Source organism: Nothobranchius furzeri, chromosome 4 (assembly GCF_043380555.1).
Source record: "Nothobranchius furzeri strain GRZ-AD chromosome 4, NfurGRZ-RIMD1, whole genome shotgun sequence".
NCBI classification, from domain to species: domain Eukaryota; kingdom Metazoa; phylum Chordata; class Actinopteri; order Cyprinodontiformes; family Nothobranchiidae; genus Nothobranchius; species Nothobranchius furzeri.
Genome location: NC_091744.1, coordinates 11,988,088 through 12,014,505, shown reverse-complemented (window position 1 = coordinate 12,014,505; position 26,418 = coordinate 11,988,088). Strand labels below are relative to the sequence as shown.

At 41.5% G+C, this 26,418-nt stretch overlaps 1 protein-coding gene across 2 annotated transcripts in view; it reads left to right on the top strand.

The window, feature by feature from the left end:
* Positions 1-26,418, top strand: part of fam13a (family with sequence similarity 13 member A) — an 86,630-nt gene that overhangs the window by 44,774 nt on the left and 15,438 nt on the right. For both annotated transcript variants that reach the window (XM_015965436.3, XM_015965428.3), the window contains exons 9-13: positions 7,989-8,030; positions 8,248-8,442; positions 9,633-9,840; positions 17,882-17,940; positions 18,248-18,290. In XM_015965436.3, coding sequence (XP_015820922.1) covers positions 7,989-8,030; positions 8,248-8,442; positions 9,633-9,840; positions 17,882-17,940; positions 18,248-18,290 — 547 coding nt within the window. The remainder of the gene's footprint in view (positions 1-7,988; positions 8,031-8,247; positions 8,443-9,632; positions 9,841-17,881; positions 17,941-18,247; positions 18,291-26,418) is intronic.

The window sequence follows — 26,418 nt, the reverse complement described above, 5'->3', positions numbered from 1 at the left end:
TTAAAGTTCCAGACATGTTATAATGTTTCACACTTGGATTAACATCTCAGACTCCTTTAAACTGGAAACAAAACAGACTAGTTAGTCATTAAAAACATTCTGCTGCTTTTTTAGGTCTAAATTCGAACATTTAAATAAAGGGGACAAATAAACAGGTCATTTCCTAAAACAAATATGCTACATTTTTTGATAATTTAAACTGCGAGCTACAGCCAGGAGGTGTTTAAAAGATTATTCTATGAACAAGACCTTTTTTTTTACGTAGTAAACAAAAACACTAAACAAGTTTTAGATGTATAGCTGCATCTGGTTTTCAAAATGAAATAAATTTGCTTTTACTTTTGTCAGGGTAATCTACTGTAATCTGTTTGTTGCGTGCCCTAACTTTCATTTCTCTCTGAATTAAGGATTGTGAGAATGTATCTTATATGCAAAATGATCACTAAGGCCCAATCCCAATACTGGCACTTCCACCCTTGTGCCCTTCAATTGCGAGTTCCCGGCCAGGGGTGCGATTATGTACGGTGTCTCGATTTTCAAGTGCAGAGGGTGACCATGCCCCTTTTGCTCTCTTGATCTGCACTTTGCCCAAGTCCGCCTCAATGCGAACTTCAAGCAAGGGTGTTACCCACAATTCATTGCTGCATGGCAATTTTGAGAAGAATTAAGATGAAGTAATGGCTCAAGTGCCTTTTCAGAAAATATGTATTTTCACAGACATCATGTACCGTATTTTCCGGAGTATAAGTCGCACCAGCCATAACATTTGTAATGATGAAGAAAAAAACATATATAAGTCACACTGAATATATAAGTCACATTTTGGGGGGAAATTTTATTATTTTTCTCACAAAATCTGAGACCAAGCATTTCACATTGCAAGACAAGTACTGGTAACAATAACAGAATAAACAATCAGGGAGTATGGCGGCGTTTCAAACCCTCCCAACGGGCGAGGAGAGCGCCCGCAGCACCCCACCACAGGCTGCAGCAGGTGATGGTGGTGTTTGAATCCCTCCCAGCGGGGCAGAGGAGCTGAAACCTGGACCGGAACCGGCCCGCAGCAGCGCGGTATACGTAATTTGGTATATAAGTCACTTTGGTATATAACTTGCTGGACCAGCTAGACTATGAAAAAAAGTGCAACTTATAGTCCAGAAAATACGGTACATAGTTTACCCATGGACTTAGAGCTGCTGTAGTGGCCTGCCACCATCTTGGATAGGTCTTCATTTGCCCCATTTCTACTGAAGAAGGTGTATAAATAAAATTAAGCAAAATCAGTAAAAATATAAAATCCCAATAGGTAGGCTAGAAAAGTCAATAACAATCCCATGTGATCTGTTTTCAATAGTACACCAGTTGTTGTAATCTCAGGCTGTACCGCAAACGAGTATAATTACTCACTCTGCATTGACTCTAGTTGGGTTTGGAGAGTGAGGAACCCAACCAATATGGTGGCCATGCTGTTACGCTCTCCAGCGCCCAATAGGGCATCTGCATATTAATGTGTATTTTGAAATGAAAGATGTTTATTTTAAGATGATTAATGATATGTATTAATGCTCTGGATGTTTTAGAAGAAGATTTAATGTGGACAGCAATTAATGTAAATTTATTCAAATAATTGTTTGAAAGTCGTTAATAAATATTTCTTAAAAAGTAGCACTAACAGCAACCGGGATCCCGGCAGGTGATGCGGTCAATGACGCGAGGCCCCTTGTCCCAATTTGGAACACTTGTGTTCTACGCACGCCTTACTTCGCACTTCCTCTTCACAGAAGGGATTGGGCTTACGTCAAATGTAGATCAAATTCTGATTGGTTAGCTGGTGGCTTGAACCAAGAAGTGGCAGAAGCATGCCTATCGTGAGATTACTACTCTGGATCTTTTAATTAGCTTTTATTCCTATTTTCAAACAATAAAATGACAATTTCCATCCATCCATCCATTTTCATCCGCTTATCCGGAGTCGGGTCGCGAGAGGCCCAGACTTCCCTCTCCCCAGCCACATGGGCCAGCTCCTCCGGGGGAATCCCAAGGCGTTTCCTGGCCAGGTGAGAGACAGTCCCTCTACCGTGTCCTGGGTCTACCTTTAGGTCTCCTCCCGCCTCCCGGTTGGATGTGCCCGGAAAACAATTTCCAGGGTTTACATTTTAAAGTTTTATTTAAACAAAATGTGTTTTGTTTTTTTGTCAAAAAAAGTGGATTATTGCAAACCATCCAAGAGTGGATGCAAAGACACTTCATTTTGATTTATAACTTTTAAAATGAAGATGTTTAGTTTATTATTTTAGGTAACATTGTTTGATTTGATTTTGAAAAAAAATGTTTTCATGTTTGAGGTCAGCCTAATCTGAAATAGCTAAAACAAAACAAACACATGAATACAATCATATAAATGAATAATTTGGCTCATCTTATCACTGATTTCTGTCAATAAAACAGGTTTTATTTCATATTTACAAGAATCCTTAATTTGGATCCAGAGCATTTTAACAACTGGAGATTTACTGTTCTGCTGGGACACAGTCAGCTCTGATGATGATCAAATATTAATCTGGACCTTAAGTGTTCTTTGATATTTTTAGAAACTATTTAGGAAAACCGTGGACCTGAGTTGGGATTCCTGTCATGTTCCCGCTGCAGTGACTCATCTCTTCTGCCAGTGGCCTCTTTGGCTTGTGGGTCAGGAATGGGCCTGTCTCTGTTACACACCGGGCGTCTGTCCCATCTCACACTACAGCTGTCTCACACTGCTGCAGCTTTAGTTCAGTCTGAGTCAGAGGAGCAAACTCATCTCTGAAGCTGAGTCACTCACTCACCTGTAGCTGATAACATGATATTTGAGCTGTTAGTTTGCAGCACAAGAAGGTGCATACTGTAAAGAGTTAATTTGAGGCTGACTTCCCTCGCTTTGACGTATGAAGTGAGGTGTGGGACTTTGTTGCCTGCATCTCCCATCTGGAGATCAGATTTTTAAAATATGCCATTGAGATTTCATTAAAAAGATGCACAAAAATCATTTAAATGCTCAATTAATGAAAACAAACATGTACAGTTTATGAAAACACCTTATTTAAAATCTCAGACAATTTTGTGAAAAGGTTCAATAATCTAGACTCAAACAAAGTGTCACACTCGAATCAGCTAATGAATCAAAAACACCTGCAAAGGGTTCGTGAGCCTTTAGATGGTCTCTCAGTCAAAGTTGGATTACTGAAATAAACTGACTTTTGCACCATATTGTCATTCTTTCAGTTTCACATATGATTATGTTAAACTTAACATAAGTTAAAAAGTCATAATAAGATCGTGCGTTTTTAAATTGCTGTTCTTTATACGAGACCATTTTGGAACCATTCCCTTGGGAAGGATGAGTCACAAACACACAAGTGTTTCTCAGGTTCACAAGGCACAGAGATCCCAGCATAACAGCTCGTAACATTGTCAGGATGCTTTAAGTGTTTATTGATTTCTAACACTCATGCTCTAAATATAAAATCACCCCCAGCTTGGTATTGGTTCTCCAGACGGTTCCAGAGTTTTCTGTCATACGCTGTCAGAGGCTTTCCAGACAAATGATCCTATTTCTGATGCGCTTGATGAGTTAAAGCCTCTGACATTTGCTGTGGGGTTAAACCAACATTAGTCATCTATTAAACCAGCTCCTGTTGTTTTAACCTGTTACGTTGTGAACCAGAGCTATTTTCAGCTTGTTTTCCTATGGTGACACAATCAAAACCTTTTGATGTCTTCTTGTTTGCATGAAAAACATGTTAAATTCTCTTATTTCCAAGCTAAATGTCTCAACTTTTAAAAAAGAAGCAATGAGTGATTGTCTGCTCTACTCCAGTCTGGTTTATAGTTCTCACTTACAGCTTTGATAATGTAATTTAACCGAGTTTCACCTGAATGACCTTCAGACCGCACCACAGCTTGGTTTTTATCTCGGTTTTCATCAGTTCTCTACACATGGCTCTCTGCCAAGCTGGTGTAACAGTCAACTCTACTGTTTATGAGAGGTTGTTGGTTTTGATGCATGTCCAAAGACGATTGTCGGAAAAAACAGGAAAATCAGGCATTACATTAAGTGTCTGGTCTAGGCTGAATATTTTTAAACAAATTACTTTTTTTTATATCAAAATTATTGTTAAATTTAGAAAGCAAAATTAACATTAAAAAGCTCAAAGGCTATAATAGTTTAGATTTTGTTTTATTACAGTCAGAGGTTTTCCAAATACATCATATTCATCTTTTTAACAGCAGCTGTTATCAAAAGAGCGGTTTATTGTTGTGCTTCTTCAATTAAATGATACGATTTTGATTTATCCCACTTAGTCCCAAACCAGCACGTTTTCCATCAACAGGCCAATAAACACAAATAAAACGTGTCCAAATTGTCTGTTTTTGTTAAATTATAAAATGTATGAAAAGTCTATAAAATGAATAAACACACATTATTAATTTCCCTTCATCTGAAGAGTTTAAATAATTTAAGTTTGGTTTAGTTTAAAATGATGAAAAAAAGGTCAATATTGATTTGTCCAAATCTTGAAAATAATCTGAACCCACATAAAATTTGCAGCTCATGTGCAGTCTGTTACAACTCAGTAAATTTGTGACTTAATGATTAGCATCATATCTGTCAGAGCCATATCTGTTGTCTTTTATAGGTTCAGTTGCCTGTGGCAGCCATCTCAAATGAGGTTGACTCTCAACGTTAATCAGCTGTAGATAACCACTCAGTCTTTATTTACTGACTGGTTCATTGAAGTCCACCCACTGATTGAAGTTGCATCGAGTCACTGACTTGTTGTGTCAGAGACTTTACAGCAATCCCCATACTAAGCAAGCATGTAGCAACAGTGGAGCGGAAAACACCCCTTTAACAGGAAGCAGCTATCCGCTACGACTGACTGGGATTTGAGAAGACTGGGAATTGTCTCTTCTATGTTATGTAATATAAATAGTTCAATATCAAAGTAAAAAAAGGATAGAATATTTTTTCCAAATTTATTTATTTTTTGTTTAGACTGCTTTACACTTAAAGACACAATGTGTAAGAATAAAGTAAGATTTCTACAGTGTAATAATCCCAAAACAGTCTAATGTGTCGTTCTCAATCATATTTCATTCTCAGGGGTTGCAGGGTTGTCAGTTTTCCTCTTTTTGAAATAAAGGAAGAAGGGATAAAGCTACTCTTTACCATCAGTGAGTATGAGGTTGCCGTGTTTCCTGTGAGCTAATGCTGCAGCGCCGACATTTGTAATTTTGACTACGGCCGACAAAAAGCGAGAGTTGTTTAAAGAACCAAAGCCAGTAACAAGAGCAACCCAAAAGTTATTTCTTGTACCCCAGAGAAGCCATAACTTCTTTTTGTTTTACTAAATACTAAATTTGAGTCAAGAAGGCTAGAGGCTAACGTTGAGCTAACATTGAGCTAACCATATTAACGGTGAATTAAAGTTAAAGTCCCATTAGTAATCACACACTGGTGAAACTCATCTCAAAAGTCACCAATCCCCGTGGGGAGCAGTGAGCTGCAGCTGTGGCTGTGTTCAGGAACTATTTGATGGTTTAACTCCCCTATCTAACAAGCTGAGTATCAAGCAGGAAGGTATTGAGTATTAAATGATGGGAAACTTGGGTTTAGAAGTGGTGAGCGCATAAAGAAGTGGAGGAGAATGAGGGACAAATTTGTCTGACTTAAAAAGTTTCTGAAATACAAAAAAATAAATAAATAAACACAATGTAAACACAATATTAAATGCTCTTATCTTGGACCAGATACATTTCAGGACACTACAGAACAGAGCTACGCCCACTGTTGTCCTGGCGGGGAATTGCTTTGCAGCACTCTCCAGGAGACGGTGAAGTCCGAAAGCAAATCGTCTCTGTCCGTGCCTGCGTGTCTCTCCCTCGTGGAGCTGACAGAGAAGCATAAATCACCAACAACCCAATATTACAGTATGTAATGTAATGTAATGTATGTGTGACGTGAATAATGACTGAAAGGTTATGTTTTACTTCTTTTAATGAATCATTCAGAGCAATAACAGTAAGCTAACAGCAAAACAACCTGACTTCCTCTATGCCGGAGGCACATTACTGTAATAAGTGTAGTAAATGCTCCCTACTGTAAAACGCCTAAGAGTGCTATGACAACTCAATTCAAGTTTATTTATATAGCGCCAAATCACGACAAGAGTCGTCTCAAGGCACTTCACATAATAAACATTCCAATTCAGGTCAGTTCAATGTCCATCCATCCATCTTCTAAACCAGCTTGTCCACGTAGGGTCTTTGGGGGGGGGGGGGGGGGGGGGGGGCTGTTGCCTATCTCCAGCGGTCAACGGGCAATCAGGCGGGGTACACCCTGGACAGAGAGCCAGTCCATCGTAGGGCAACACAGAGACACGCAGGACAAACAATCCTGCACACACACATTCACACCTAGGGACAATTTAGACAGACCATGTGAAACAGTCATGTGTTTGGACTGTGGGAGGAAGCCGGAGTACCCGGAGAGAACCCACGCATGCACAGGGAGAACATGCAAACTCCATGCAGAAAGATCCCAGGCCGGGAAGCGAACCCAGGACCTTCTTGCTGCAAGGCAACAGCTCTAACCACTGCGCCACCGCGCAGCCAATCAGTTCAATGTATTTATCTAATTATCAACTTACTGTGTGTGACACGTCTCTGCTTAAACCTGGTTTATGCTTCTCCGTCAGCTCCGCAAGGGACAGACACGCACGGATTGACGGAAGCGTTTTGCTCTCATACTTCTCCGTCTCCTAGGGAGTGTTGCAAAGCAATTGCCCGGCAGGACAACAGAGGGCGTAGCGCTGTTCTGTGGTATCCTGTCATGTATCGGTCCAAGATAGTGTGTTTATATTGTGTTTTTTGTGTATATAAGAGACTTTTAACACGGACATATTTATCTCTCATTCTCCCACCGCTTCATGCGCTCCCCACCTCTAAACCCACGTTTCCTGTCATTTCTGTCCACAAATAAAATGCTTGCTGCGCATCTTTTCACTCCTCCAGTCACGGGAGGATGAAATGTTCATATTTTTAGAGTTTTTTTGCAAGGCATTCTTCAAGCTTCTCCGTGTCTGCCACTAGTTAAACTCGGCTCTCTTTGCAATGGCGGCGCTGTAAACATCAGCGGTGTCCTGACCAATCACAAGCTCGCGTAATCCGTTTCGTTCGATGGATGTTTAAAAAAGTGGGCTCGACTCCGTATGTACTTGCGTGCCTGCCGGAGCCCTACACAAGGACGGATAATGGCGTTGCGTGTCTCCGCACTGACGCAGACGGAGAAGCATAAATCAGGCTTTAGAATTTCCTGGTACTGATCCGTAACTGGCAACAGCCATAAAACCCACAAAACAGGAGTGAGAGAGTGATTGCAGAAACCAAATTTGACCACAGGATGTCATCTTACTTACACATTGCACCTTTAAGAGCCTGAACATTAAAAAAAACCACAAGGAAAAAAAAAAAGGAAAAAACAACCACATTTATGTCTTTCTCTGTTACTCTGTGTTGGATAAAAATTGGAAGCCAGACAATAGAAAATTTAAAAAAGTTCCTCTTTCCTTTCAGATATTCCATTAAATGCTGATTTTGATTTTTGTTTTTCTTCTGGAAAACGGAATTGAGGAAACTTTGCTCATTTCACATGAGTATGAAACATTTACCATTTACTTAAAATGATGTCATTGGGTATTATGAACATTTAGACCATGTTGCTCTGCTGTAGTTAGAGAAGCCAGCCACTTTTGTCTCACAGGACCTTGTTAAGCTGTAATCCCAGCTGAGGTTAACACTCACCTGTGTACGTAGATGCTTTAGTCATGCAGGCCTCTAACCAGAGCCGCCCCCTCCCCCTCAGGGGAGGGGGCCTCAGCGTTGCTCAGTGACCTGTTGTGACCACTTGTTTTTGTAGCATTAATCCCCCTGACTTGTTTTCCTTTCAGTAACCACCTCTCCCCAGTCCGCTGCAGGCCAGATGTGGTGGAGTATGTTTGCTTTTTCTACTCTAACATACATAAATATACCTATATTAGTAAGAATTCCATCTCATACATAATTATACCCTATTTCAGAGCTGCTAAACTGTTGTTTTCTTGCCTTATATGACAATAACACTAAACTCCCCAAGGCTAATAACAGGTCGTGGAGCATGAGGTGGTTTAAATTACTTAATCTACTTATTTTCTCCTCTGCTCCCTGAAGTTTTCTGGACCAGACCATTCGCTCAGCGGTGGAGCAGCACCTCTTTGACGTAAACCCTTCAGCAGATCAACAGTCAGAGACCATCGGGCTGACCGCACGTCCTTTGAGCACGAGGGTGACGACAACGGCGCGGCAGAGACGTCGGCTCCAGAGAGAGCAGCAGCAGGACGGCTTAAGAGTCAGAGAGAGAAACAGGTAGAGTCTGTCAGGAAGCATCTCACGTCGATGTGCACTGCTGATTATATGATCAACACAAGATTTAACCCCTTCCTTTTAAATGAAAATTCAAATTTACATTTTAAGTCATTTTGCTTGAAGTGTAAAATGCTGCTGAAGTGAAATCATGCCTGCTTTATTCCCACAGTGATACAGAAATTTGCCTATTATACAAAAATGTTATTACAATAAAATGTTGTCTTTTATTTCTCAGAAAACTAATCTTTCTAGCAAACTTTTATGCAGAAATCCCAACATTTAATTTATATGAATGATTAATTATACTTGTATTACACATCTCAGGAAAGAGATGCAAACAGTGCGCGTGACCTCTGTAGCTTATGTCACATGGTTGCATGTAGTCCCAGCAGCAAGGAGAGCCTCTGCAGAACTGGGACTAACATTAAATATTTCTGCCAAAATAACAACTGAAACAAGAGTAAAGGCTTATTTAGTAACATTTATTTGGCTGGATGTGAAGTTTGATCTGTTTTATGGTGACATCAACACTTTTTGATAACTTCAAATTAGCCACTAGCTTCAAATTAGTCCTGAAAGAGGTCAAATCTATTTCTCTGAACAGAGGCTATTCAAAACACTCTTTTCAAAAGTGTAGAGTTATTCAAGTTTCAGTGGCATACGGTCTTACATAACTGGAATTTATTACGATTCATTAGATTTTTTTTTCATTAAATAAGAATAAATCAACACTTTTTTATAAAAGCCCAGAAATAAGCTGTTTCCATCTTTAAAGATGTAAGAAGCTTAATATTTACAGCAGACCATTTTCTGACCTGAGTGATTCTGCAGTGAGTCATTTGTGTTGGAAAGTTTGTCCACAAAGACAAAATGCAGCCATAACCACTGGAGTCAGACGCTAATCCTTGTTGATGAAGACCTGCTGGAGTATCAAAGGATCAGTGACATGTGGATTAGAAGACCGTCTCAGTCAGGAGGAAACAGAAAATGTCACTAAGAGCGTGGATAGTAAACAGACTGTAAATAGAATTAACACAAATGCTAAACAGCACATTATCTGCTTTAGATGGTATAAGTAAGGCACCAGAGTGACCCTGGCTTTGCTTTTTATCCAATGTCAAACTGATAAAGACGGTGCAAAAAAATCAAAACAGATGACTAACTTTGTCAGCGTTTCTGTCTGAGAACAGAGCTGCATCCATCAGGACGGAGTTGGACCCCAACAAGGAAAACATCCCATCGAGCGGAGGCAGTTGTTGGGGCAACGTGGGGGAGGAAACGGGTGGCTGTTTGGACTTACGAGGAGAACAGGGCATCCATGTGGAGCGAACCACCAAACCCAGGAAGTCAAAGCGCAGCCCGACTCTAGTGCAGCTGGAGAACCGAGCCACCCACACAGTGAGTCGGAACGTTATTCATCCCCCTCTCTGTTTATCTGTGTGACAAATGGGCATGCATCCAGAAATGTATTCGTTTCTTCGATCCATCTGATTTTATATGAAAGATTTCTAGGGCTGTCTGCACGTTTGATTTTTTTCTCAATGCACCTGTGATAATGGACATTAACTCCCTGTCACGCCTTCTTTTTCTTTTTCTAATGGTTAGCTGCAGTTAACAAGAACCACTAAACGGAGGCGAGCAGGGAAATGAGAGGAAATCACATGGCGCCCTTGGTTCCCTGCTACGTTTAATAGGGCACATTAATTGTTACATCATTTTTGTTCATGAAGTAGTTTAAACGTAAAAAGGCCATTTATGAGTTTTCAGCTTTTGTCCACTTAGAAAAAGAAGCTGGGACCAAAATGATATGAATGTATTGAGTCATGAGCTGTAATAATAATTGGTTTTAATTATTTACGTTATCTTACTATTGTGCAAATTTAAAATCTTGCATAAAGACGGTTTATTCTTAGGTTGGAAAATACTTAAATCGTCGTCGTCTCGTCGTCGTTGTCTTCCTCCGCTTATCCGGGTCCGGGTCGCGGGGGCAGCATCACAACTAGGGAGCTCCAGACCGTCCTCTCCCCGGCCACCTCCACCAGCCCCTCCGGCAGGACCCCAAGGCGTTCCCGGACCAGATTGGAGATGTAACCTCTCCAACGTGTCCTGGGTCGACCCGGGGGCCTCCTGCTGGCAGGACATGCCCGAAACACCTCCCCGGGGAGGCGTCCAGGAGGCATCCTGACCAGATGCCCAAACCACCTCAACTGACTCCTTTCGATCCGGAGGAGCAGCGGTTCTACTCCGAGTCCCTCTCGAATGTCCGAGCTCTTCACCCTATCTCTAAGGCTGAGCCCGGCCACCCTACGGAGGAAACTCATTTTAGCCGCTTGTATCCACGATCTCGTTCTTTCGGTCACTACCCAAAGCTCATGACCATAGGTGAGGATTGGGACGTAGATCGACCGGTAAATCGAGAGCCTGGCTTTCTGGCTCAGCTCCCTCTTCACCACGACAGATCGGCCCAGCGTCCGCATCACTGCAGACGCTGAACCAATCCACCTGTCGATCTCCCGATCCCTCCTACCCTCACTCGTGAACAAGACCCCGAGATACTTAAACTCCTCCACTTGAGGTAGGACCTCTCCCCCGCCCCGGAAAATACTCAGATGATGATAATAATTAGATGAAGCTAATTGAACATTCCTTTTTTAATGGATGAGTCCAACTATCTAACGTGAGGTTCTGTTGGAACTGTCAATGTGCCCCCTGGACAGCTGTGGCTTCAGTGTAGCTCATCTCCATCAGTGTGTGAATATGTGTGTGAATGGATGAATGATACACAGTAGTGTAAAGCACTTTGGAGTCCTCTGACTCTGACAGGCGCTATACAAGTGCGGCTCATTTATAATTTATCATGGCTGTAATCAAAAAGTGTCACCTGTTGTAGACAGCGCTTTCAACAACCTTGATTAGCAGAAACAGAGGTTATTTTTTTATTGGATTGATGAGCTAAAAGCTAGTAAAGGCCGGGAAAGTTTCAAAATAGATTTTTGACATGTTATGACTTTTTTCTTTAGTTAAAATAGCTCTGTGGTCGATACAAAACACGTTCATGGAGTTCTTTGCACGAAACTCCTCTCACATGAAGCGATTTCAGCAGTTTTATCCTTGACAGTTTCAGTACCTTCCAGAATGAATCGTTTACTTCTTCTTCCGGCTCTTGGAGAGTACAGACACTTTTTTCTCCTCTCCCTCCCCGCTTCTCCCAAGGCTCTCTGTCCTGTCTGCCTGTGCACTGCGCTTCTCTGCATTTTTTCTGGAAACTGGAAATTATTAAACATGGATCTGATCAGCTGGTCTCTCAACGCGATTAACAAATTTTTTTCAATGATGAGAATGGGAGAAGGGGCTCCCGGATGCCCCTCTGGGACAGAGCAAGCTGGGAATATCATGGACTCCTGGAAACAGTGGAACCTGACACGCCTCTCTCAACTGTCTGTAAAGGATTCTGAAGATGTCTGGATATTTGTTGTTTTGGTGTTGAGATTCCTGCTGTTTGGTCTGAGCGGTTACCTGGCATACCAGAAAATTAACGAGCTTTCGAGGAATATTGGCTTAATCCCGGAGCTCAGGGATGGAATGCATCATGCTGTAAACTCACAAACTCATATAAATGTCGAGTCGTAAGCTTGGAACTTTAGCTGAGATTCAGGCTCTGGCACAGAAGGTTGATTCGATCAAGGAGAGAGTTGACGGATCAGCACGGATTGGGATAGATTAATACTGCCATTATTGGACCGGGAGGGGTTGATGACCTACAGAACTCTAAGGCAGAGAGGAAATATCTCTGTCTGTACCCAAAACAATTTTGTTTTCTGAATCTGGTGCCCTTGGAGCCTGTGAGGCTGAAGTGATAAGTAACTCCTCCCCTCAGAAGAAATGTGGAATGCTGCCGTCGCTATGGAAACCCTTTCTCCCTATCCCAGCCTGGACGGGACTGTGACCGGTGAAGGCCGTGGAACCGTATCTAGGAGTCACTGTGCCCTCTAACCCATTATCTCCCTCCCCTGTCCAAACGGAGGTGATGAGCGCTGATCTTGCGGCTGCACTATCCGAAGTGAGGAGAGTCCCAACCCTACCTCCCCACCTAGTGGACACTTATGTTGTGTATCGTCTGAAGTCTGTGTGCGTATCTGTCTGAGGTGTTTTTTTGCATAGCAAAGCTACCCTCTCTGTTGTGGGTAACTCTGAAGTGCCTTTTTTTCCCCTCCCCCTGACTTTATCCTCATACAAACCCTCTTGATCTATAACGGTAGCGCGACTCGTGTTGCGAATGACCACAGTCACCAATTCTTGTCATGTGTCTATGTATGTATGTCTGATCTCAGAATTGTGTGTACTGAAACAATTGAATTTCCCTCTGGGATTAATAAAGTATTTAAAGTATTTTTGAATTGAATTGAATTTCAGGGCTCTGTCTCTTTAAGAAAATGAGCTGGAACTGGCCATGCCCAACCATCTGCTGCTCAGGCTGCTAAAAGCTGAGAAGCTCCGATATCCAGGAGGGGCTTACAGTAGAGCCGCTGCTCCTCTAGATGAGAGGTGGGTCTATGCTCATTTTTTCATTTGTTAAGTCAGAAACTGGGACATTGTGAAACATTTTGTTTTAGTCACATGATTCCTAAAACCATTTTTATAGAGGCAGTAGAGAGACAGACCCACATGTCAGCAGGTGATTTTTGCACAATGTTTCCTTTTTAATAAAATTCTTCTGATGTGGTTTTTGCGCAAGAAGCATGACTGGTCTGCATTATTTGACTTGTCACTAAAATGGCATTAAACTTGTTTGATTCTGCCGTTACTCAATCGATCATCAGCGCTGTTACATAGCACCAAATCTGACTAAACTCCACTGCACTATTTCTTAGATGAATGCGTTTTCCTAAAACATAAAACCAGGGTCTACTTTTGTCTTTGTACAACAGCTCAGTTCTTGTAAAGCCTCCAGAGAATGTATCACATCAGACTCAGAGCTTTGTGTTCACGAGGAGTCCACATCGATCCAAATGAATCAAGTGTTTAACAGCCTGTAAAGCAGCCTGAAATTAATGCTGCTTTTAAAATGGCCTGTATTTATATACCACCTTCTAGAGCCCCCTTCAGACAGGCCATGAAAAACGGAAATGTTCCGGACTCTGTCCGTAAGACCTTTGTGTCTGAATACAAACATCCGGATAACCTTTTCCATAATTAAACCGGACGAAGCCCCTAGTAACAGGACCGGACTTGTCACGGACAAGGTGGCTGCTTCAGACTGGTGAGGTCGGGTTCCGGACAGGGAGGAGGGGGAGGAGGGGGAGGAGGAGGGGACCGGGGGACGCTGTGCGCACCTAGATAGCTCGCTCCTGTAGCATGCGGCAAACCATGGCAGCTCGCCTCCTACGGTACCATCTCCTAGACGCGCGACGGAGCACTTGAGCTTCATCATCCAGGTCTCTTATGTGTCTTCGTGTGCGCAGAATTATGCTCAACATAAGTCCGATCAGTGAGAGGAATTCTATCTCTTCTGCCATGTTTGACTGAATGGCTTTGTTTGGGTAAATCACGCGTGTACGCCCGCCGCACTATGTCCCCCCCCCCCCCCAGACATCTGGAACTTTTCCCTGCTGTGTGAAGGCAGCCGAAAGGACAAGTTCCGGTACAAAAGTGGTGTGTCTGAAAACACAGTTCTGGTTAAAAACCGGATTGAATTGTCCACACATATTCCAGAACGTCTATCTGAAAAGGGTTTTAGGGTTCTACACCCCCCCCCCCCCCCCCCCCCAAAGGGACTTTACAACACCGTCAGTCATTCATCCATTCAAACACACATTCACACACTAGTGGGAATGAGATACGATGTCACCACAGCTGCTCTGGGGCACACTGACAGAAGTGAGGCTGCCGAACACTGGCGCCACCGGTCCTTCCGACCACCACCAGCGGGTGTCTTGCCCAAGGACACAACAGCAGCATTCTCTGGTCAAAGCCGGGATAGAACCTGCAACCTTCTGATTACTGGACAACCCGCTCTACCTCCTGAGCTACTGCTGTCAAATCAATACAGTATATCAGAGATGGAGAATAGTTCCCCTTTAAAGGCCTGGCACAACGTAATTGAGACTTTATCTGGGAGAAAATGTGCTTTGATTTGTCTTCTGATTCTAACATGAGTTGATCTGATTGGCTGAACCTCGTCTGTGACAGACACGGCTCATCCCGTCGTTCGCCAAGATTATTTTGGAAACAGTTAGCCTTTTTTCCAAACACCTTCTCCACAAAGATGTCCCAGATGGTTTTCTGTAACAGGCCATCTGGTGGGCTCATGTCAGGTCTGCTTTGTGGCTGTGGTGAGCTGACCTGATCTTTACCTCTGTGAGCCGAAAGCTTGCTGATAACTGAAGTATTTGAGTGTTTGGAGAGAAAAACATTGCTCCCCCTGCTTTATTTTCTCCTGACTGTTTCTTGACTGTGTTACCATAGGTCTGAGCAAAGCTATGTAAACTACAGTTTTTCTTACATGACTACTTATTGTAAACAGCTTAAAATATCACATGAACCATTGGAATATTTTTACACTTTGTGACCCTGCTCGAAGTAGCTGTTAGCTTGTGAATCCTCTCAGAATACAACTATTTCTCCAAACATGGTTTCATATTATGATTTAACAGCTTCCCTCATAACCTTCTATGTATTATATGCATATGACTTACGGTATTTTATTATTAATGGATAAAGATGTACTTGCAGTGTGATCTTACCTGTGGGTGGGATTATGAATTCCTAATACATTTGATTTGTGAAAAAGACTCAACTTTCATTGTGAAGGATGTGCTCCAAGGTTTTAAAAGCCACATTTATTGAGAAACAGTTTTTTTATCTGTTATTTTTTAAATATGATCAGTACTCTGAGTTTCACAAGCTGGCTAAACGTGAAAATAGTCTTCCACCTCTATGTCCAGCATTAGCCGCCAATAGAAAATAGACAGGGAAACACTCGGATTACAAAAGCCTGTCAATTGCACGTAACAGGAATTTGCATTCATGGACTCTGCCATCTTGCCACGTGACCAAGTGACGGGGAAGGCTGTTGTTGATTTAGTGTTTCAAGAGTAAGCAGAGAATGTCTTGGCCAATAGAAGCTAACCGTTAGCATTAGCGACTCCACAACATCGCAGAACTCCTTCAGGCTGGTGTTAGTGGAGATAAAACATCAATGTCGCAAAGCAAACGGAGTCAGCAATATGACTTTGTTAGCCAATCAGAGATGAGATGTCAGGAAATAAGACTCCAAAAGGCCGTCATCTAAATGCGCCGTGCCAATGTCTGAATTGTAATCATAGTAATTACAAATTTTTCCAAGTTAATAAATCTCAAAAGTACATGACAGGCGTGGTCAAAACACACATTCATATTTAATTACTCCGGGGACTCATGAGCCGAGCGTAAGGAGAGGAGACTTAGGCTCCCTATATCTTCAACAAAATGTCCTCTTCTTCTAGACTCATTGCCTGAATGTATTCATTTTTGTCCTTGAGAAAATAGTGGAAAGAAACCCTGAAGTTTACTAAATCTTTAACCTGTGAGAGTTGCATTACCCATCATTATCTGTTCCTGACATGAAATGTAGAAGTGTGAAAAATATATATTGTTTGAAACTGTTTTAGATCAGACAAAAATATTGACTGTATTAACACTCGCAGGCTCAAAATAAGTTTTGATAAAAGGACAAACAACTAAGTCCTTCGGGGATGCTTCTGAGTAAAAAAAAAATGCTCATGAGATACGTATGTGGAGTAACCAGGTAGGTAGGTTTTAACGTTGCTAATCTGCAACGCCTGCCTCCAGAGGGCTAAGGTATTTTTCTTTTTTTCATCTTGCATTGTAAATATCTAGATTTGATACCATACGATGTAATCGTACTCCATAAAGTTGTATTCGAAAACTATAGTAGACCAGGGTTCGTAATCTCTCCTTCATGCATGTCTGTCAGCATTGTTTTGATTGGATGTTACTTTCACTAAAGCTGTGGGAATTCCAAGAAGCATATCTGTTGGGGATCTTTTCTATACAAGGAATGTATGAGTGTCAGGAGTGTCAGAGCAAGAACAAGGTGTGAAGCTGAAGTTTGTAACAGCAGAAACAAAGTATCTCACAACTCATCTTACAGTCTAACTTCAAATTACCAAGAATGTGACCGAGTGGCACGTGGCATCATTCCTGCCCACGTTCGCTGATGTAAAGCTGCGCTATGTGGCGAGTTGTCGTGCTGATTTATTTAGCTTCACACACAAGGAGCACGAGAGGAGACGCTCGCATCAGACGTTCATAAATTATTTTACTCTTTTCCTGCATACCAAGCTCTTACGCAACTGTACAGATGACACATGATAACAGCGATGAACTGAGGTCTGACAGGATCTCTGTGTGTGTGTGTGTGTGTGTGTGTGTGTGTGTGTGTGTGTGTGTGTGTGTGTGTGTGTGTGTGTGTGTGTGTGTGTGTGTGTGTGTGTGCGTGCGTGCGTGTGTGTGTGAGTGTTCGTGCGTGTCTGTGTCCACGACTGCCAAGAGCTCTGGGTCAAAAGCCACTGAGGCCAAACAGGAGTTGTGTAAATTTACGGAACTTTTGATTGTTGTTTTCTGTGTCAGAAAACAATGGGAGGCAATCCGTTATCGCTTTAACCTGACAGACACTCTGATCTCCAGCTACCATGAAATATATAGATTGTAAAAGTAACCAACAAGTAAAATCTTACACAGTAAAGTCGGATTCGTTTTGCTTACTTGAAAAAGGTATGCAAACAGATTGTACTTAAAATAATAAGTACACAGGACTAGGTAATTATGTGTTGGAGCTACTCAAAGTAAAATGCTTTTTAAACACAAATGACTAAAAAACTATTGCAAAATACTGAGAAATTTGCTTACTGAACTAGTATTTCGGAGTTATACATACTTAGCAGTCGTTAAATATAAGCCAAATTTGTAATATTTATAGTAACTTTTTATGAATCGGTGACTGCAACACATAATTGCCTATGTGCTTTATTTTAAGCGTAGCTTCTCCATCATCCAGTTACATGAAGAAGACACAAAAGATAAGGCTGCACAGAGGAGAGCTTCTATGGAAGCCTGGAGGTCCAAATTGTGTTGTTTTTGTTAAGCATCAATGTTTGAAAATAAAATCTAGTGGAAACATATAGCTGGATGCCACTCAACAGAGCTTGTGGAGTTAAAACGTAATGTCAGTATACTTGTTGCCCTTGTGTTTTTGACCTGTTTAACTATCAGAAGGGGAGAAGGTGCGAGTCATTTGGGAGGCATAACAGTATTGTTGTGAGGTTTTTTGGGGTCATTTTCATTGTTTTTATGATTGTCTGGAGCTAAAAACTAAGTTTGGTTAACGCTAGGATGTTGCCATTCAACCCATGAGTGTTTAAAATGTGTGTATTTACAGCTCAGAGAATGTGTTGCTGAAAGCTCTTCTGAGAACCACATGGACCTTCTTCAAAAAGGGTAAAAACTCTTTATGCCCTTTCACAATAAAAACACAAGCTGCACTGCCTGCTTCGGTTTTGCAATAATTAGCCACCAGCTATGAAGAGACGCCATGATTGTTATGTTGACCTGCTCTTGCAATCATGTACCTAATCAGATAAGAACAAGATTTACGTGTGTGGGTGAATGAATGAATGAATGATTGAATGAACGAACGAACGAATGAATGAACTATGAGAGGTTCACTAACTGCAAGTTACAGGGTGTTTGGTCTCATCCTGGTGTCACATTTTACTGAAGTGGTCTCTTCTGTTTGACTTTCCAGGTATGAGATTTCCAGAGAAGCTGGACTTGGATCGGTTTCACAGGTGGGTTTGTTTGTCTGTGATCTCTGAAAAAGAGAGGGCTGAAAATGCTCAGAGACACAAACATCATCTCTGTAACAGTAGTCATGGGAAGTTGGGGGTGGGATGTAAACAATAAGCAAAAAATGTGAAAGCAAGTCAGGGGCAAGCTAAATATAGAACAGAGAACAACAATACTGCAGGTGTAGCTTCTGTTCAATGAGATAAAAGCAGAGCAGGTGTGAGTTCAAGGAATCAAAAAGGTGGGGGGGGCTGCAGGTCCACTGTAGAAGTGTGGAGGGGTTCAAATTACAAGAAAGTTGAAGATGAGCAGCAACAAGGATTAAATCAACCTTGGCACAATTTATCTCTTTCTGACAGGTTGGGCTCTTTTCTTTCAGGAGATTGTAGGGATGTGTATTAGTGAAATGATGGCGATACAATATGCATCACGATGTATTGCGATACATTCAGTCAGATGATTTTAGTGATTTTTTTTAGACTGAATTTATTATAGAAAGTTCAGTAAACAGTCCAAACTGATGCATAACATGTTTAACATGATGTATCTGAACCAAGCCCCCACAATGCGGCTCAAAAATTGAAGCAATCCCGGAAGTACCGAACATTGCAGTTCCACCCTCATCCACTGGGGGCTGGTGTCAGAAGCGAGCAAATCCTCATTGACTCCCATGTTAAAAATACCAATTTCACAGCAGAAATAAACATGTTTACAGCCTGGTACCAAAACATGTTTTTGGTTTAAATGATCTAATTTACACTCATGGCATCTCTGAGGGGGTGAATTTTTTCTCACTCTTCTGTTTAAGTGTATTAAAAGCCTACAATTCTGTATAATTAATGAGCATCAGACCCACGTGACCACAGAGCTAGCTCCGTGGAAAGGCCTCAGTAGAGCCTCGGTCTGGCCTGGAAACTGTTCCGGGATTTTGAGTCTCTGTGTGTGTGTGTATTCTTTTTTGGATATTATTTGTGCAATTGTTGGACAAAATGACTTGCTGTGGCATTAATTGCACTAATAGAGCGTCCAAGGAGTCTCCACTTCATTTTTTTTGGTAAGTAAAATTATATTTTTATGTATTTTAGGTCACTGCCGAGCTGAGCTTAGATTTTAACATGTACTGTTTAACCATGAAATTTAAATGTAAGGGTAAAACCCAGTACATTTAACATAATGCTGCACTTTAGAAAATGGCTTGAAATATAACATGTTGGTGGAGCTGGGTTCCGAATATCGGCTTGTGGAGCTCTCGGGAGACCGATGTTTTCCACCCGGTTCTCCCGTCCCCGCAGCTCGGCGCATCTCTGTCTGATCGTGGCTTCTGTCTGCTGCGCGGGCTGACGGCTTGTGGAGCTCTGGATGGAAACCTGTCCACCCGGTTCGCCCCAACAGCAGCTCTGCACATCTCAGATCGCAGTGGCGCTTGTCTGCTGTGCGGCTGCCGGCTTGTGGAGGTCTCGGAGACCTCTGTGTTCCACCTGGTTTTACCCAGCGGTCAGCCCGGCGTATCTCTGACTCAGAAGCTCTGGTGTTGTGCACAGTTAACTTCGGTTGTAGCTAGGTTGCTACCTCCGTTAGCTTAGCTCCCACCTCCGCGTTAGCTTTAGGTTAGCTTCAGGTTAGCTTGTAGCTAGTTCGACCGGGTGTCGTCAGTTGATCCCAGCCTTACAGCCCCACCCTCAGCTCCACCTCTCTTCCCTTTTGTGGAATTGTCTGGGCTTGACGGAACCTGTGACACGGTCAAAATGGCGGTGGTGGCCACCTCCCATTTATCTTCAAAAATGTGTTATTGGAGCCTATGGAAACCCATTGTCCATATATTTATATGTCAATGATCTGAACCAAGGGTTGAAACAAAACCCACTGCACACTGCTGCCAACTAGCAGTCCACGTTTGAATTGCACCAAAAGAAAAGAAAATACACAAATGTTTACATGTAAATTAATCAAAAATCAGATACACTGTCTTGGAATATTGATATGACATTGCAGGAAAAAATATCACGATGTATTGCCATATTGATATTCTCTTAAATCCCTAGGAGATTTGGGAAAGAAGGTGTGGCTTAATGTTACTCAGAAAAATATAAAGACCAGAAGTGTTAGCCTTGGTATTTAATGTTGTCATTCCATCAAGCCTAATTCAGATATTTGTGAAAACATTTCTAAATCTTTTCCATCTGCTCTGGTTTTAGTCTAGACCGACACCGACGAGCAGAGCCGAGCAGCTAATATGTTGAATGTTTTTCCACACCGCGGCCCCTAGCTACCGTCTGGAGCCGGCATGTCACCGATCCCCTGGTGCTCAAGCTTCCCAGCCTCTCGTTAAAACTGCCTGGTGTGCAGCTTGATGGTGGCGTTTATCAGGCTGACTTTTTCTTTGTCTGACAATTAGATGAATTACTGATAAGATCCTGACCATGTTGTGGTGTTTGTCACATTGAGGGTGTGGATGACGGCAGACCAAGCGTGGAGGAGCTGACCAGGAGGCAAAAATGCAGGCTCGGATAAAGTAAAAATGTTTTTAATGGCAGAGCGGGAACAACAGAACAAAACAACACTGACAACAAACAATGATCCGACAAAGACTGATACAAGAAGGGAGGTATAAAAATACACAGGGGGAAATCAGGAACACATGGGCAGGTTGATAAGGGGCAGGTGACACAAATAAAAACTAATCAGGAGGCAGGAGAGAGTCACAGTCAGGGAGGCTGGAGCAGATTGTGACAGTGTTATGCAGTCAGTATGGGCCTTTACTTTTTCTAAAACACACATTAGAACATTTTATCAGATACTTCGAAGTAATAAACTTTGATGTTGGCTGAATGATTTTTTTTGTTTGTTTGTTTATTTGGCTTTTGCAGGAATATGCAGAGTCAGACAGATCTCATTCTTAGCATTTACTAAAAACAGATTTCAGGACAAATATCTTCTGTTTCACACACCCAGCACACTCGGTCCTGATCCTTAATACACAAACATCTGCTTACTGTGCATTTTAGTACATCACTCTCTGTAGGCCGATCCTCTTTCACCAACACAGGTTGTCTCTGCGATGCCAGAAAGCTGATAGTAGGAAGTGATATCTGTGGTTTGTTTTGTTTTCGTCACCTCATGTGGATGTGTCCCTTTGGCTGTTTTTAAAGGCCTAATTGTATTTGTAATCATGTTTTTTTTACACAGAGGCTATTTAATGTATAATTTTATTTAAATGTCAAGTTTACAGTATATTTTTAGATTTTTGCAACATAATCATCTTATTCTTTAAAAGATATTCAATTTAAGACATCTACACTCTTACAATAATTTTGTACCTATCAGTAAGCCTTTCTGAGGCTTTTCACAAGAATTTTCTGGGTTAGCAAGTGTGGATTTAAAGTGAAACGTCAGGAAGCATATGTAAACAAATCTACATGTAAACGTCCTCTGAAGCTGTGATTGCAAATCCTCACCCTGTGGCCTCTGCTGGCAGAAGGCTTGTAAACAAATGTTATGACAGGTTTGTGAGAGTGAAAAAGAGTAAAGTTAAGCTGCAGGTTGCATGCAGAGCTACTGACACAACCCTGTTAAAAAAGAGCTATCCCTGTGAGGCACTAGCATGCTTTTTTGTGCAGATTTGTCCTTATAGTAGATTTGTGCACATATGCAAAAAAATGTCCATAGCAGCTGATCTACTATACATGTGTATGAAACTTTCCTCACACATAGGAGATGGGGCTAAAAAGTGCAAACACCATTTAAAGATAAGAGTACATTAGCTACAGTTTGTGCACGTGACTGTTTCCTGATATTTTTGCTGTCTAAGCAAAACTCCTCGTAAATGTCACCCTTTATAGGTTGTTCATGCTGCATGCGTAAACCTGCAGCTTAATTATTGACTAAAACATCCTTCATCCACTCAAACCTTACACACACACACACACACACACTAGGTCTATTTCAGCTCTCCCTTGCACCACCTGGCCTTCTCCTGATGATGTAACCACAGCGTGAGTGAGTGCCTGATGTCCATGAGACCTGTGTGCGTGCGTGCATGTGCATACGTGTGTGTGTGTACCCTGTTCGTCTAAATTTTATCTGAGCACAGCAGGATGATGCGAGCTCCAACATCTGCGCTCGAGTTAATCCTCCATGGTTCCCTTTAGACCATCATTGAACCGGTCTATGTTTACGTCACTGATCCTGAGTGAAAGCTCACAGCAGCGAGTGTTTCTAGTAAATCATGTCAGCAACTTAATTCATTAGTCTGATGAAGCAAATAGGATAACCTCATTTAGAACAAGTGAGCTATTAGTACAACCCATATCAAGCCTTAAGATGTGCGACTCGCTGAATAATTCTAATTGGCTAATCTAGATTCATATAATAAGTGAAAATGTGTGCAGGCACATTGAGATCTAAAACTCATAAAATTAAATAAGGTTCAGTGGATTCCTAGAATTCAAACCCTAATGAGTCTGACCCCAAAACACGATCTGAAGCCCAATCTCAATACTCGCGCTGCGCTCTACCGTCCTCAGCAAAGTGCACTTGGAGGAAGTGCACAGTAAGGCTTCGAGTGCGTCGTACACAAGCGTGCAAATAATTGTCAAATTGGGGCAGGGAGTCTTGCATCATTGGCCGTGGCACATGCCAGGATGCTAGTCACTATTTGTGCAACTTTTTTTTAAAATCCTGGTAACACTTTACAATATGGGTCCCTTTATTAATGTAAGTTTATTAATGCTTAATAATGCCCTATTAAATCAAGTATTAACAACTGCTACAACCACATTATATAATGCATTACTAAGCAGAACCAGAATAGTTAACAGTAGTGGTAACATTATAAAGAGGACCCTTTGTTTATTAATGCTTAATAATGCATAAAGTAACAGAAAGGGTCCCTTATTGTAAAGTTCTACCAAATTCTTTATCAACAACTTTCGAACAATTATTTGACTAAATTAGCATTTATTGCTTTCCACATTAAGAGCATGGATAAATTTCATTATTCATCTTAAAATTTACTTCTTTCATTTTGGGTAAAAGTGAGAATTAAAAAAACTTATTCTAATATTGAAGATTTGATTTTCCATTAACGTTCCAAATGTTTTTTGTTTTTTTGTTTTTTCTGACCGGAAGGGGAAAAATTCACTATTTTTTTTTTATCTTAATATTTTATTGTTGACTGCAGTCTGTAAAACTGTACTGAATTATGTTAAAACTATTGATTAAATTACTGGCATGTCGTGTCCAAAATGACACCCCAGCACCGTTATCAGTTAACAAATATTTATCATCAGACATCAGAGAAATGTGTGATAGTAACCATGTATGTACACAATAATAAAATAGTCAATTTTTGATAATTATACTTGAAAATACATATTTTCAGAAAGAGCATTTGAGCCATTGCTCTGTCTACTTCTCAAAGTTTCCATGCAGCAATGGATTGTGGGTAATATCAATGCAGACTTTGGCGAATTGCTGATCAAAGGTGCAAAAAGGGGTCGTAGTCAATTTCCGCACTTGAGATTCAAGGCACACTAAGCACTCACTGCAGGACTGTGCGATTGAGGGTTGCGAGGGTGAAAGTGCGAGCATTGAGACTGGGCCTGAATGTGTAGAATCAAAAGATGGAATCAGGCATGGTTCAAAACATTATTAAAAAAAAAAACAAAAGAACATTAAAGAGGCAGGAAGAGTGGCAAACCAAATTAAACAAATGCAAATCATGCCTTGACATAAAAAAGAACACCAGCATCAATGGAGCAGGAAGCCGAGAACTTTATGTACCAATCAGACATGAACAGCCGCTGTGTTAATCTGGGATTGAGGTCAGGTGTGAGGCAGAAAACAACTGGGTGAAATGAACAACAAAGGAACTGGCATTACAAGATATGACAGGAAGTGAACAGAGTGAGGACTTTTCTAATGGGCAAAAATATAAAGGCACAAAGAAGCATCTAACACCAATAGACACGACAATAACTAGGACTAAAACATGCACTGGCTTTTAAAAACAACTCACATGTTCCTGGAATGGATGCGTTTGAGGACAGCAGAGTTGTTCTGATGAGCAGGTGGCGCATAATGAGCCATTTGCAGAAATCTGTGAATTCTCGATTACTAATAAGTTCCTGAAAGTGTTTTGACCTGCTGTTCAATAAAACGTAATTTAATATTTTAACAATTTCCTAATTATCTTATTTTATTTTTATCTGCTTTGTGAGGAGTTACATTTTCTGCCATGAAAGGTTTGTTTTTTCTTTTGTTGCTAAATTGACAACAGATGTGTGACAGATGTTAGAGAAGAAAAGCGTTAGTGTGAATAATTAGATTTTGAATGAATAGAATCAACATATTGGCATCGTGTGGGGCTAATCCTGCAGTGTCATAACCAAACGTCAGCTGTAGAAAAGAAAAATCTTGAGGGAAAATTCAGCATTGAAGAGTTATATCAGATTTGCTTCCTGCATGAACACATCTTCAAGTCTACTACTGCTATAGAATATGAGGTGCTTCTTTAAAGACCAAGTTAACTGGAAAAAAAACATTTTTACTTGTTATTTTTCAGATATGATCAGTCACTCTGACTTTAAGATGCAGGCTGAACATGAAACTACTCGTCTACCCCAATGTCCTGCATTAGCGTCTGATAGAAAATAGACGATGAAACTCTTGGATTAGAAAAGTCTGACAGATCAGACACTAAAAATTTGCATTCATAGACTCATCCAGTTTGGCTCATGACGGGGAAGGCTGTTGTTGATTTAGCGTCCAGGAAAGAATACAGCACATCTCGCCTGGTAGAAGCAAACCGTTAGCATTAGCAACTCCATAACACGGCGCAACCCCTTCAGGCCTGTGTTATTTGTGGAGATAAACCATCAGCGGTGTAAAGCAAACAGAGTCATTGGTAGAGTTGTGTTGCTGTTAGCCAATCAGAGGAGAGATGACTGAATATCAGGAAATAAGCCTCCAAATCCTGCTATGTGGCTCACTTCTACTTCCTGAAACAGAAGCACCAGAGCATTTTCCCCTCAAATATTAAATAACAAAGCATTCATTTACACTGGAGACCACTAGCCGAGAAATCTAGACCAGGGGTGTCAAACTCAAATTCACACGGGGCCGAAATGAAAATCTGGGACGAGGTCGTGGGCCAAACTTAGTATTTTTTTGAAAAAGTGACGGCAAATTTGCACAGTTTCTTTATCAACATATATGCAATTTCTAACCTTTTCATTTGGAAACAAACTTATTGTTACATTAACACTGAATGTGGAATAACCAAATTACACACGAGCAAGTCAATTTTAAATAAAACGCATCAGTGGTATTCATTATTTGTGGTATATTCAGCATTTTTAAAATCTATTCAGGATTTATGTTTTCTTGTTTGTTCATTTTTCTTATTTTTATTTTCCTTTTTTTCTCCTGTAATAATTGTCATCGCTGCTGTGACATCTAGCTTTCCCCACTGAGGAACAGTAAAGGGATTTTCTATTCTATTCATCTATCTCATTGACATAATATATGTGGACATCTTCTTTCCTTAGGCTCCAATATCACTTTTTTGAGCCCAAATGGGAGGTGGCCACCACCGCCATTTTGACCGTGTCACAGGTTCCGTCAAGCCCAGACAATTCCATAAAAGGGAAGAGAGGTGGAGCTGAGGGTGAGGCTGTAAGGCTGGGATCAACTGACGACACCCGGTCGAACTAGCTACAAACTAACCTGAAGCTAACCCAAAGCTAATGCGGAGGTGGGAGCTAAGCTAACGGAGGTAGCAATAGCTACAACCAGAGTTAACTGTGCACAACACCAGAGCTTCTGAGTCAGAGATACGCCGGGCTGACCGCTGGGTAAAACCGGGTGGAACACAGAGGTCTCCGAGACCTCCACAAGCCAGCAGCTGCACAGCAGACAAGCGACACTGCGCAGAGCTGCCGCTGGGGAGAACTGGGTGGAAAGGTTTCCATCCCAGAGCTCCACAAGCCGTCAGCCCGCCGCAGCACACAGAAGCCGCGATCAGACAGAAATGCGCCGAGCTGCGGGGAGGAGTGGCGTATTTTGGCGGTTCTGGCTTGCCATAAGAACCAGCCGTCAGCCCGCCGCAGCACACAGAATCCGCGATCAGAC